Source organism: Belonocnema kinseyi, chromosome 7 (genome assembly GCF_010883055.1).
Source record: "Belonocnema kinseyi isolate 2016_QV_RU_SX_M_011 chromosome 7, B_treatae_v1, whole genome shotgun sequence".
In the NCBI taxonomy this organism is placed as follows: domain Eukaryota; kingdom Metazoa; phylum Arthropoda; class Insecta; order Hymenoptera; family Cynipidae; genus Belonocnema; species Belonocnema kinseyi.
Window position 1 is genome coordinate 79,474,906 of NC_046663.1, and position 12,856 is coordinate 79,487,761.

Below are 12,856 nucleotides of genomic sequence, written 5' to 3' on the forward strand. Positions count from 1 at the left end.
GATTGGTTCTATTCGCTGATCATGGGCGCTTAGCGTTCGGCCCTCTGGCGAAGGGTACACTCTTATTATCGATGTGCGCACTAGTTACTAATGTTACTTTGGGTACCATTTCTGCCTTTAAATAAGTGATTAATTAGTCAAGTCAAAATCTTGGGCGCTTAGCGTTTGATCGTTTCGAGAAGCGCGCAATATAACTCATTGGTTTGGCTAAACATATTACTGACTACTTTCTGATGCGTGATTTTTATAGTGACATCGCTTTTGTCGCTAAAGCTACTAGGATTGGTTCTATTCGCTGATCATGGGCGCTTGGCGTTCAGCCCTCTTGCGAAGGGTAGAATGTTATTATCGGTATGTGTTCACTAGTTACTAATGTTACTTTGGGTACCATTTCTGCCTTTAAAGAAGTGATTAATTAGTCAAGTTAAAATTTTGGGCGCTTAGCGTTTGATCGTTTCGAGAAGCGTGCAATATAACTCATTGGTTTGACTAAACATATTACTAACTACTTTCTGATGCGTGATTCTTGTAGTGACATCGCTTTTTTCGCTAAAGCTACTAGGATTGGTTCTATTCGCTGATCATGGCCACTTAGCGTTCAGCCTTCTTGCGAAGGGTAGAATGTTATTATCGGTATGTACGCACTAGTTACTAATGTTACTTTGGGTACCATTTCTGCCTTTAAAGAAGTGATTAATTAGTCAAGTTAAAATCTTGGGCGCTTAGCGCTTGATCGTTTTGAGAAGCGCGCTATATGAGTCAACGGTTTTATTCACTGATCTTGAGCGCTTAGCGCCGCATAGCGCTAAAACTGTCCATTTTTTGGATTTTTTTACGGATATTTTATCCGGCACTTATAACCTTACAAATTACAAAGTGTCAGCTAATCAGCTAAATCCACCGAAAGCCATTTTCCCATACATTTAGTGCGGGGTCCTTTAATTATTTTATTGAAAGTTTTACTGAATTGTTGAACATTTGTCTTTTTGAATAGGAAATTAAACTATTTCGTTGAAAATTCACCTTTCGGATTAAAAAATCAACTAATTCCGGAAAAATTCGACATTGTAGCTTGAAAATGCGGTACCTGTACATTAATTTTTTTTAAACTACTCTACTGTTCTTCTACTTTCGTGAAAAATAACAAATTTGAGCACTTTGAACTGAAAAACCTGTTTTAGTTGTTTAAATCTTAGTTAAAAAGATTAAAATAGTATCGTCCTAATTTTCTTTAGATATCAGAACTCGTTTGTTTAATCAATATAACCAAAGAAACCAACTCTGAAGACATATCTCTAGCAGACAATAAGAATTATAGCAGTTCTAGAATTTCCTTGTTTAAAACAACAGCTTAATATTGAATATTTGATATTAACATATCAATATATATTATAAATAGTATAAATAAATAATATATATATTTCGCAATAAGTGAGATCGTGAATATGTCTAAACCTCAAGGCAAGGGAAAGTCGACCGATCGGCGATCCAGCGTCAAAAATTCAAATATTCAAGAAGAGGAAAGTACCAAAAGTTGGGAAGGTGAACAAAAATTATATCCTCCAAGTAAAGATAAATCTGATCAGCTTTTGGCGAGACTACTACAAAATAGTGAAAAGTAAATATAATTTTATAATCCTTACTTTAACACTTAACAAATGGAATTTTAAATGTATCTTCCTATTCTAGGAAACGTGACGAAATTTCTTTTCACTATCCACACAGAAACTATCTTGAGAAGATTGAACATAAAGAGGAAATTCCTGAACCTCTTGTAAGAAATTTCATAAACAATATTTATTTGTTGAAATTTTAAATCTACTAAATCGGCTACGTACAGATTTTTATATAGTCTTAAATTTTTGAGCGCATCAAAAACATCTGCCGTAAAAAAATTTGCCAATTCTACACGAATTTTTGATATCAAAGTTTAAAAATTTCAAAAATCCATTTAAGAAATTATGAAGTTTGGCAGGATTATATTATTCCATTAATGTCTGATACCACATTGATTCCAAAAATTCATGTAGTTTTAGTTGGCAAATTTTTTGCATCGTAGATGTTTTTTATAGGGTTGCATGATTTTTTGTACCTTTTCTAAATAAGATAGGTAAATCAATTACTTAAATTTTAAATTAATCATTAATTTATTAAATTAAAAAATTAAATTAATTGTTTAAAGAAGTTTCGTAAAATTTAAATTAAATAAATTAAATTCATCTATTTTATACTCCAATTTATTGGTAACATTGTTTAATTTTAATACGGATTGGATTATCCAATTCAATTCAAAATAGAAAGAGTGGTTTGATTTACCAAACTTACCCGATAATAATTAAATAGAATTTAAACAAATGAATGGTCAGGAACCATAATGTGATAATTCCTTATTCGGGAATTTTTTCAGGAGAACGGAAAAAACTGTTCAACGAGTACGTCTCGGGATAGCCTTTTGAGGAACTTTGTTATTTTATTAAAAATTGTAAGATTCTATTTTTCACTTTCTGAAAAAAGCAAGTCACGTAGGACAGATTGGACAATTCAAAAAGACAACAAAGTGAATTTTGAAATTTTTGTGGGTTAACCCCATATGGTTCCCGACTATTCAAATATTAATTTAAATTTTCCACCAATGCTCACTTCTAAAGCCTAATCTATTCAGCCAAATGAGACCAAATTTAAATGTAAGGTCTGTACCAAGATATTCCCAATATACCTATATTTTGCAAGAACGTTTGATATCTTGAATAGTTTTAAAAATTGTACTACAGAACGGGCACTATGACTACCAAACCAAATTCCTGACCAAATTATTATGTCAATTTTGAAAAGCATTAAGCATTTTAGAACTCCAAGGTAAAATAGAAAATGTAAATTATTGTAAAAGTAATTTCAGACTTCACAGTCCAAAACGCTTTCAAACCTGGGGAAATCGGCCAATTTTTCAATAAACAAGGAGAATATATTCTTTTAAATAAAATTAATGTAAGTATTGTAAGCACTCTGTTCCTAAGATTTCATCTAAAAATATATTACATTTTCAACAAAGCAGTGAAATTTTCAACTCAAAAAGACGATTTTTCGACAAAAAAGTCCTAGCTAAAAAGTCGAATATTTTTGAAAAAAATTATAATTTGAAACCCGAAAAGATAAATTTTACAACAAAGAAACTAATTTTCAAGTATGAAAGATGATTTACTATTTGCCAATTTTTTAAGCCAAAAATATTAATGTTTTTGAAGGAAGTTGAATTTTCTATCCAACAAAATAAATGTTTAACGAAACAGTTGAATTCTCGAACAAAAAGATGACTTTTCGTAAAATAGTTTAAGTTTTTCAACAAAATAATTAATAAATTTTCTACCAATATGTCAAATTTTTATATAAAGGAGATCTGAATTCTAATAAAAATAAAATAGCAGACTTTTGAATGAAGAGCAATTTATTTTTAACCATAAAAGATCAATTTTCAACCAAAAACGCTTATTTCTCTACTAAATGGTCGAAATTTCTGTAAAAAAACGAAATTTAAATAACATAAATCAATTTTCGACCATAAAAGATTACTTTTTATGAAAATGGTTTAATTGTCGACAATATAATGAAATTTTCCACTAAATAGTAAAATACTTAACCAAAAGAGATGCATTCTGAACCAAGAATGTAATAATAGACTTTTAAACTTAAAGGAATAAACTTTCAAGGATAAAAGTTTAATTTTTAACCAAAAGCGATCACTTATCTAGCAAAAGAAGAGTTTTCAATCTAAAAAGACGAATTTTTATCAATGTAGTTGAATTTTTGATCAAGAAAGATTACTTTTTAGGAAAGTTTTTGTATTTTTAACGTAATAATAGAATTTTTTAAGTAAAATAGACGAATTCTACTAAAAATATAACAGCAGACTTTTCAATAAAGAGGAATTAAACTTTAATCGTATAAAAGATGATTTTTTAAGAAAATCTCCGAATTCTCAACAAAATAATTAAGTTTTCAACCAAATAGCAGGATTTTTAACCAAAAGACATGAATTCAGCACCAAAAATATGACAGTAGATTTTAGAGTTAAAACGCATAAACCAAAGATGACACTCCAATCGAAAAGTACGGATTTTCTATGTACAAAAATTCAAATTTTCAACAAAATATTTCAATTTTCAACTAAACAATATGACTTTTTAATAAAATAGCTAAATTTTCAATAAATAAAATATAAGTTTTGGATTTCCAATAGAAAAGCATACTTCAATCTATGCCCTACTTGGTAGCATCATACTATTATGTCCCCGAAAATACCGGAAGTAGGTAAATTTGATATTTGAAGAAAAATATATAACACGTGAACTTTTGCACTCTCCAACTTCAAATACATTTTTCTCGAAAAGCAATTTTTGAATTTATATTTGTAACATTTAGACTTTATAGAATTAGCTGGGAGGTGAATCTCGACTCGGGAAAAGTCCACATAATTATCATAATTTATAACAAAGCAATAACTTGAAAATCTTAAAAATAAAATAATATTCGATATTTTAACGGAGATAGTTAGTATCACTGAGTCTGATTCCGAACAAATTTTTTACGAAGAGCGAGACGATAATGTAATAAAATTTGCGTTGAGTTTAGAAGACTTTGAGCTTTTAAATGCTTTTTATTAGACAATCCAGAGATTTTTTAGCGAGTTGCAATCAAAAGAAGCCTCGACTTGGTTTCCCAATAAAATTTTATTTTAATCAGTTTTGTAGATTAAGATGTAAAGGTAAGCACAGCTTGAAAATTGGTTGTTTTCCTTTTTTCTTCTTTTAAAGCTGACATTCATTAAGGCATTATTATACAATTCCGCTTAAATTTTTTTAAATGTTTGATAAGTCGGCCGCCAGGTTTAATTGTAATTGGATGAGAAATGCGCCGGTAATCCAAAAGTGGTCCAAAATATATGGTTACTCCAGATAAGGATTCATGATTCTTAGTTTCTTATTGTTGTATTCTTCGTTCTTATTGTGTACACACACACACACACACACACACACACACACACACACACACACACACACACACACACATGTATATATATATATATATACATATATAAAGTAGCGTTACTTTTTTGTCAACATTTTAAAATTATGATTTAATTTTACATTATATTATTAAAGTAGAATGTTGATTATCATCAGTTATTATTCTAGATAGGATTTTCTCGCCATCAAGAAGCAGTAAGACAGAAATTAGTCAAACCTTATATTCCATTACCCGAAATAGAAAAGAATAAAGAAGATTTATTTTCTCAAAGCGGACTTTCTTTACCTAAACCAGTTAAAAGTATGTATTAAAAAGCTGAAAAAAATTATTAGAAAATTATAATAAATTTCTTTATAATTGTGAAGTACAAGTCCGTCCAAAAGGCAAAGTTCTCGATGCCGACGAGGAAATTAGTGACTTAAATAAGCGGCTGTCACCAAAAATTGCGGATCAATTTGAATTGATAAAGAAATTGCGGACAGATCCGTCTGGTGATTTTTATTACATGGTGTACGCAGTTGACAGATCATCTGCATCTTTTACGCCTTATGCCCTTAAGTAAACCTCAATCATTTAAATATTTTTAATATAAAAGTTTCTTTTTATTAACATATTCATTATTTGTAAAAATATCTCAATTTTAACAAAAAAATTATTTTTGCATTGAGCGTGTAAGCATCTGAGTATAATTTTTTTTTGCAGAGTAGTTTCTTACGAAGAAATTGGTAAGTCGTATATGACAATCAGCGCTAATGGCATCACTCAATATAGTGCAGATGGAATAACATTCACACCTATAGAATTGTGGGAAAGAGAATATTCTTATTATTTGAAAGTTTCAAAAGTAAGTAACAACAAATGGGTCCGGAAATATATCATTCGTTAGTTTTTTTTCGAAATTTGAGAAAAATTTAAAAAAACTGAAAATTAGATTTTTTATGGTCATAAACTACAGGGCTCGGACTCAGACACTATTTTAACCAAAATTCCACTATTTTCTCGTAACTGCCCGCTGATGAAACATATTGTCGAGCTTCTTCGCTAGATTGGCTAAAATGACATACCCGCAATCTCAAAAATCGCAATCTCAAAATTTTCAAGAGATTTCAAAGATTTTAAGCAAATCTAAGGGGATTTAAGAGATTTTAACTAATTTCAGGGATTTGAAATGATTGTGTAGGGTTTCAAAGCTTTTAGAATATTATTAAAGAGTCTACGGGATTTCAGAGAACTTCAAACATTTCAAAACATTTTAATAGATTTATAAAAATTTTACGAGATTTCTAGTGTTTCCAAGGGGCTTAAAGGATTTTAACTGGTTTGAAGAATTTGAAAGGATTGTGTGAGGTTTCAAGGCTTTTTGAATATTTTAAGAGTTTCGAAAGGATTGTAGAGAATCTGAAAGATTTTAACGGATTAGAATAGTTGTAAAGAAATTTTATATGAAATCATAGGATTGCAAAGTTTTTACATTTTTAAAGACATTTTTAGTAATATTGCACCGACGAGATTTTACAGAATATACAAGGACTCGCAATGTTTTAACAATGTCACTGAATTTAAAACTTTAAATATTTCAAGCTATTTTACAAAATTTGATAGGATTTTTGGGGTCTTCAGAAATTTAAAAAAAAAACATTTTTATAGGAATTTTAAAAGATATGACATATTTTAAGATGATGTAGGGGGTTTCAATATTGTTTTAGGGACTTGACAATATTTAAGGATCAGTACAAATTTAAAAGAATTTTAAAGAATATAGTTAATTTTAAAAGATTTCAAGGAATTTCATGAGATTTCAATCAATTTATTAAAAGCATACCAATTTTCAAGAGATTACTGATTCTCTAAGGGATTTCAAGGGATTTGAGTAAGATTTCAGAACATTTAAATGATTATAATGAATTTAAATTGATTTCAAGGAATTTAAACAAAATTGGAGGGTTTTCAGAAATTTAAGTGGATTTCAACAGAGTTCAAGGATTATCAATAGATTTCAAAGGATTTCAACAGATATTAAAGATTCCAAGGAGTTTTCTATCATTTTTTAAAGGAATTGTGAAGGATTTTACGGATTTTAAGCTGATTTATGAGAATTTACTCGATTTTTTGGCGATTACTAGGGATTTTACAATATTTAAGTGATGAATTGAAGTAATGAATTGAACGATATTTTCATATTTTTAGAGGTTTTCAAAAAATTTCGTAGGATTAAAAAAAAAGTTTAGGTTTTTTAACGACAATGGTTACTTTAATGGGTAATAATATTTGATAGTGCACATTTTTTTTATTTTGGATACGTTCGAAATCGAATAATTTAAAAGATGATTATAAAAAATTATTCAAAGTTAAAAAAGGCTTTCGTAGGCCATTTCTACTTTACTTAAGTCTTTCAAACCTATCCTTCCTTCTCATACATTCCACCTAGTCCTTCTGTCATCACTTCCTCTGATTCCCCTCCTTCCAATTCCGCCCATTTGTCCTACTTCCCCTACCCCTCTTCACCTCAAAACCCTCCTTTTTCACCAAATAATTTCCCTTATTTTTCCTTCCGTCATTTCTCCCTTATTTCCCCTACTTCCCCTCTCCAAAAGCCCCGTCACTGCCCCTACTCCCCCACACTTAATTTCGACCACTTTACCACCCCTCATTTCCTATCACGTCACCTACTTCCTCACCAATAATTTTCTCTCACTTTCTTTTATTCGCCACCCCTTTCCTACTTCTTCACCCTCATTGCCCCTTACCTTCCTCACCCCATCACTTCCCCCTTTCCGTCTCATTATCCCCCCTTACTTCTTCTTCTTGGAAAAAAGTATGATGGAAAGTCACCTGAACGATACTGTCAGGGGTTCTTTCCGGGGCTATAACAAAACCCTAATAATGAACAATCTGGTATTTCATTCATATTTTCGATCTATTTTAAATTGATTATCAGTCAAAAATGAATTATTTCAAGTTGAAAGTATTTAATTGAACATCCGAGATTTCATTTAACCAACATCTGAATTTAAGAATCGTAGTGTCTCTATGCCTCTATGGTTAGTACGGGATTTTCCGTAACGTTTGCACTGAATAAGCTGGAAAAGGGGTTAAAGTTAAGGAAAATTTAATAATCATAGACAGTGCTTTTAAAAATATCAAATTTCGAATGTTCAAACTTGCATAATTATAAATTGAAACACTAAAAGTTGTTCAGAAAAATAAAAAAATGTTTATAAATTATTTAAATTATTATTTAATTATTTAATGTTTTTTCAAATAATTCCGTAAAATTTCATTAAAATTCAAAGGATTTAAAAGGTGTTCAGGATATGAATGCAATTTAAGTGAATAATAAATTCAAGCAATTCTAGCGATTTTTCTACAGATTTCAAGTCATTTTGAAGATTTCAAGAAATTTAAAAAGATTTCAAAGTTTTCTAGAAACTTTTAGAGGGTTTCAGTAGATATTAGGGGTTCTAAATGATTTCCACTTTATTTTAAACATAGTTGATTCATCAAGATAATATTTTTAAAAATTGCATGACACTATATTGCTACTTGTTTTAATTTTCTACTAGCATTAACAATATTTTAAATATCTCCAATGAGTCCGAAGCCTGAAGCTGTCAAATGTAAAGTATTTTGAATGTTAAGTTGTTCGAAATTTCAAACCCAGTGTATTAATATTTTAATTTCCCAATTCTAGATTCGAACTTTCTCAATTTTCCGAACTTGGAAAGCTTTTTATGTATGGCGAAAATCAATTAGATGGAAAAAATATAACGAGGCCAGGGATCACATAAAAGAAAATCTTTTTGTATCTCATCCAATTTTAAGTAATGCTCTGCTCGAAGTGAAAGCTATGTGTGCAAAATTTTTATACGTATCTCTCGCCGATACAAGCGTCATCGAAAAATTGCCTCTTTTCATCTTTGTAGAAATGCAAGTATGTTAAAAAAATTATATGCATTATATATAATTATGTGCAAAACATTTGTTTTTCTTACATAATTCTGTAAAATTACTTTTAATCAAATACGATTAATAATACATTTTGAATACAGTTGACTCAGCTGGAAGACGTTAAAAGTAAATTAGACGAATTCAGAAAAGTTACTTTGGAATTAGTAAACGAAGCTTGCCTTAAATCACTTCTGGAAGCTGGATACACGCCCAATGACTCAAATATAACGATCGAACAAACTGAGTTTGGGAAACTGGGTAAATACTTGAAACATACCATTTTCTAAGTTAATTCTAGCCTAATCATTGTAGATAATCATTGTTTTCATATTCAGATATCTTAAAAAGTTTTCAAAAAATGAATAATTTTTTCTTCAGATAAATATGAATTTTTTAATTTGGGATTACCCATTCTTGAATTCCGGTGTAAACATACACCTTCCTTAGAATCCCTTGAAACCTTCTGATATTCTGTGAAATTCTTAAAGCTTATGCCATTTTTAAAGTTTTTCATGATATCCCTAACCTCAGAAGCACTAACTCTTTAAACTGGATTTTCCGACGCATCGTCTTCTATGGCCCACTTGTTCTGCCTCATAGCTTCTCCTCCCTTGCAATTCCTAATTCCGACTAACTATGCACTACTACTTCCTTTCTTTTTGTCCTTGTGCACTTGCGAATATTGTAATGTTCAACTTTTTTAGACTCACTTTTTTATTTTTTTAACTTGCTACGCGGTTTTCATCACTCCACCACGCATCACCGGGCATTCTTCCTACAACAGCAGTACCACACACTTCAGTGAAACTCCTAACAGTAATTTTGTGGAACATTGTAGATGCTCTCTCTATATCTTTATTGTGAATTAGCGTCTACCAAGTTCTATCCAGGCATTTATTTATTTTACGTGTAAGTTCTATCCGTTTTTCTGGTTTCTAAGAATAATATATCTTGATTTGCATCTGTTTCGTCATTCTAGTTCTCTTTCTTCTTCATTCTTGACCTAAGTTGATTTGACCTAAGAGATTCCTTTTCACATTCAGAACCTCTTATTACTCTTGTATTTCTTACTAGCTCTCTTAGTCTCTTAAATGGAATAACAAAATCAAATATACTGTGGCTATCGCCTCTGTAGCAGGAGCACAAGTTGATCACTTTATTCCTAAAATAAGTATTTGTAATAAACAAGCCCTTTTTTAAGCGTAAGCTAACCAGTCTGTCTTCGTTACTGTTCGTTTTTGGATCACCAAATTGACCAAGTATCTTTTCCGTACCATCTCGTCGGACTCCCGCCCAACCATTTATATCTCTTAGTCAAATTATTCTTTCCCCATAATAGTAAATGCCTATAGTATGATTTAAAGTGTCCTAGAAGGCGTGTTTTACTTCACTCGTTTCACTATCAACTGAAGCCTAAGACTCTACGATAATTAGTCTTTTGATTCTCACTTTCATTCTAGCCCATAAAAATCTAGGAGATACAAATGTATACCCCTTGACTTTCTAGGTTGCGCCCTCATTTATAATCAGACCGACTCCTTAACAACCGTGTGATTCTCCAACTACTCCTGACCATAGTTCGAGTCCTTTTTCTAACTTCCCATTTTCTATTTTTTCTACTGTCACATCCCTTCTTCTTTGTTTCAGGTTCACATATGATATCTAGCTTCCTTTGTGCATTTTTATTGTACCTCCATTCAAAGCCAGCAATTTTCTTTCTTACCTTTACTAGAAGCATGTCTTTCGTCAACCAAAGTTTTAATCTATTTCGAGACTACTCTATTGTCTTTAATATTAATTGTTTAAAGTATACGCCTGACTACCAACTTAATGCGAGAAAGGGATTTTTCGAGTAAAAATCATGTCCAAAATAATAAACCAGTCGCCGTAAAGTGGAGAGTCCAGTTATAACGTCAGTCCCACCCGACTTCGGTTAATGGAGAGGAAATATAGGGACAAAACTAGAACCGAAAGAAGGTGATGGTTAGTTTGTGTTGTATACTGAGGTGGGCACCAGCCTTCAGCAGTTTAGTAATAAATCAGAATTAAAAAATTCTTTCAATTTTTTAAACGCACCAAAACCCCCTGCAATCCACTGAAATTCGTGAAAGCTATTGAAAATTCCTTTTATTTCTTCTAAATGTCGAAAAAGATATAACATTTTTTCAATCCTATCCAGTTACTGACATAAATTGAAACTACCTTAAAATACCATAAATACCTCAAATCTTTTTGAAAGCCATTCAAATATTTGTAAATTGCTTGAAATATTTAACATCTTGAGATTTGTTTTGAATTCGCAAGACGAATGTCAACTTCTTATTCTTAATTATTTATTTAATCACATCCAGGTCGTTTTGCTGGAACAAAATTTAAAATGCCAAAAGATGGTATTTTGAAGATGAGTCACATAGAACAAGCAAGAAAAAGAGGAAAGTGTTATCGTCTATCATGGTAATTAAAAAAACAACTTGTTCTCAAAATACCACTCGGAAAAGTAATTTAAATTTAATTTCAATAAATAATTGATTTGTGTTCAGTTTTATTCAACTGATTGATTATCTTCAAACAAATATGATGCAAGATTTAATGCAAAATACATATAAGGTTCTAATTAATGCCCTGCAAAGTCATACTCAATTTTTATCGTCGGATTTTAACGTTGACGTTGACGCTGATTCGAAGAATTTAGCGAATTTGTCGGAAGAACGACTTTTTTCGGCTCAGGTTTATATAAAATTTGATTTTTATGTTAACTTAATTCATGCCTGAAAATATTGATATAACACATAATAATCTAAATAATTAAACAATTTTTAGTGCCCATACTTTATAGTTGATCTAGTAATCACTTTGGAAACCGGAATCACATTGGATCCTTCTGAAGACATTTTTTGGCATGTTCTTAAAACAATCCAGCTAATGTGGGAAGAAAACATGTTCTCAATCAAACCTTTCTTGTCTGATCCGTTCTTCAATATTTTTACAAGGTCTCAACAGCAAACAAAATGTTTCATTTTTTAAATTTTAATAAAAGGGATAACGACTTTGTGATATTCTAATTTTCTTAAAATTTTTTTTTTAGACCAATTATTAACCACAAAGTTGAAAATCGAATTTCCCGAAATCCTCCTGAAATTCTAAAAATTCTGAAAGATGATTCTCATATGATCTCTCTCAAGAAAGAATTTGAAAATGTTCTTAAAAAGAATTTTGCAGCTGTAACAAATTATTGCAAAAAATTCCAAAACATACACGTTTTTTTCAAAGAAGATATGGAATATGATGAAAATATTATAAAAAATAATGAAAAATGCGATATTTTCCGTAAGTGGTGCAATCGATATCAATATGAAGTGGAAGAAATTTCAAAAATTCAGGAAGATCAGCCATTAGGAATATTTTTAATGCAATTCAAAAGATTTAAAATTCTGGCCTTACCAGCACCTAATCAAAAGTGGACTGTAATCGAAGGTGTAATGCCAGGGTGAGAAAATACAATAATTATATATACTATTTTTTAAATTCATTCATTCGTTTTGCCAATTCCAGTTTTTCAGTTTGACATCTTATAAAATGCTGTTTCTACTTAAAGTTGTTGCGCTTGATCAGAAATCCTTTACTTTGAATTGCAATATCAAATTCTTATTATGTTAGATGTAAAATAAAAACAATTTTTATCTGACTTTTTTATCTGATCTTTAGGATAATTTAAATTTAGATGATGTGTTGGAAAATTCCTTAAAAAAAGGGAACTAATCATAGGTACAGTTGCTTCGTGTAAATACCAGGTGTATACATATGAAACCGGTATTGCCATTTAGCGTCCAGTAGGCACACTTGTAGGCACTGTCGGAACTTACCATTTGTGCTAATTGGCGTATTG

At 30.5% G+C, this 12,856-nt stretch overlaps 1 protein-coding gene across 1 annotated transcript in view; it reads left to right on the forward strand.

Moving 5' to 3' along the window:
• The first annotated feature begins 1,445 nt into the window (after positions 1-1,445).
• The window catches only part of LOC117176526 (dynein heavy chain 6, axonemal), a 92,773-nt gene continuing 81,362 nt past the window's right edge, over positions 1,446-12,856 (forward strand). The window contains exons 1-11 of the mRNA XM_033366781.1: positions 1,446-1,618; positions 1,690-1,774; positions 5,190-5,322; positions 5,388-5,580; positions 5,725-5,866; positions 8,714-8,953; positions 9,072-9,228; positions 11,322-11,424; positions 11,511-11,697; positions 11,791-11,960; positions 12,056-12,457. Of these exons, the coding sequence (XP_033222672.1) occupies positions 1,446-1,618; positions 1,690-1,774; positions 5,190-5,322; positions 5,388-5,580; positions 5,725-5,866; positions 8,714-8,953; positions 9,072-9,228; positions 11,322-11,424; positions 11,511-11,697; positions 11,791-11,960; positions 12,056-12,457 (1,985 nt within the window). The remainder of the gene's footprint in view (positions 1,619-1,689; positions 1,775-5,189; positions 5,323-5,387; positions 5,581-5,724; positions 5,867-8,713; positions 8,954-9,071; positions 9,229-11,321; positions 11,425-11,510; positions 11,698-11,790; positions 11,961-12,055; positions 12,458-12,856) is intronic.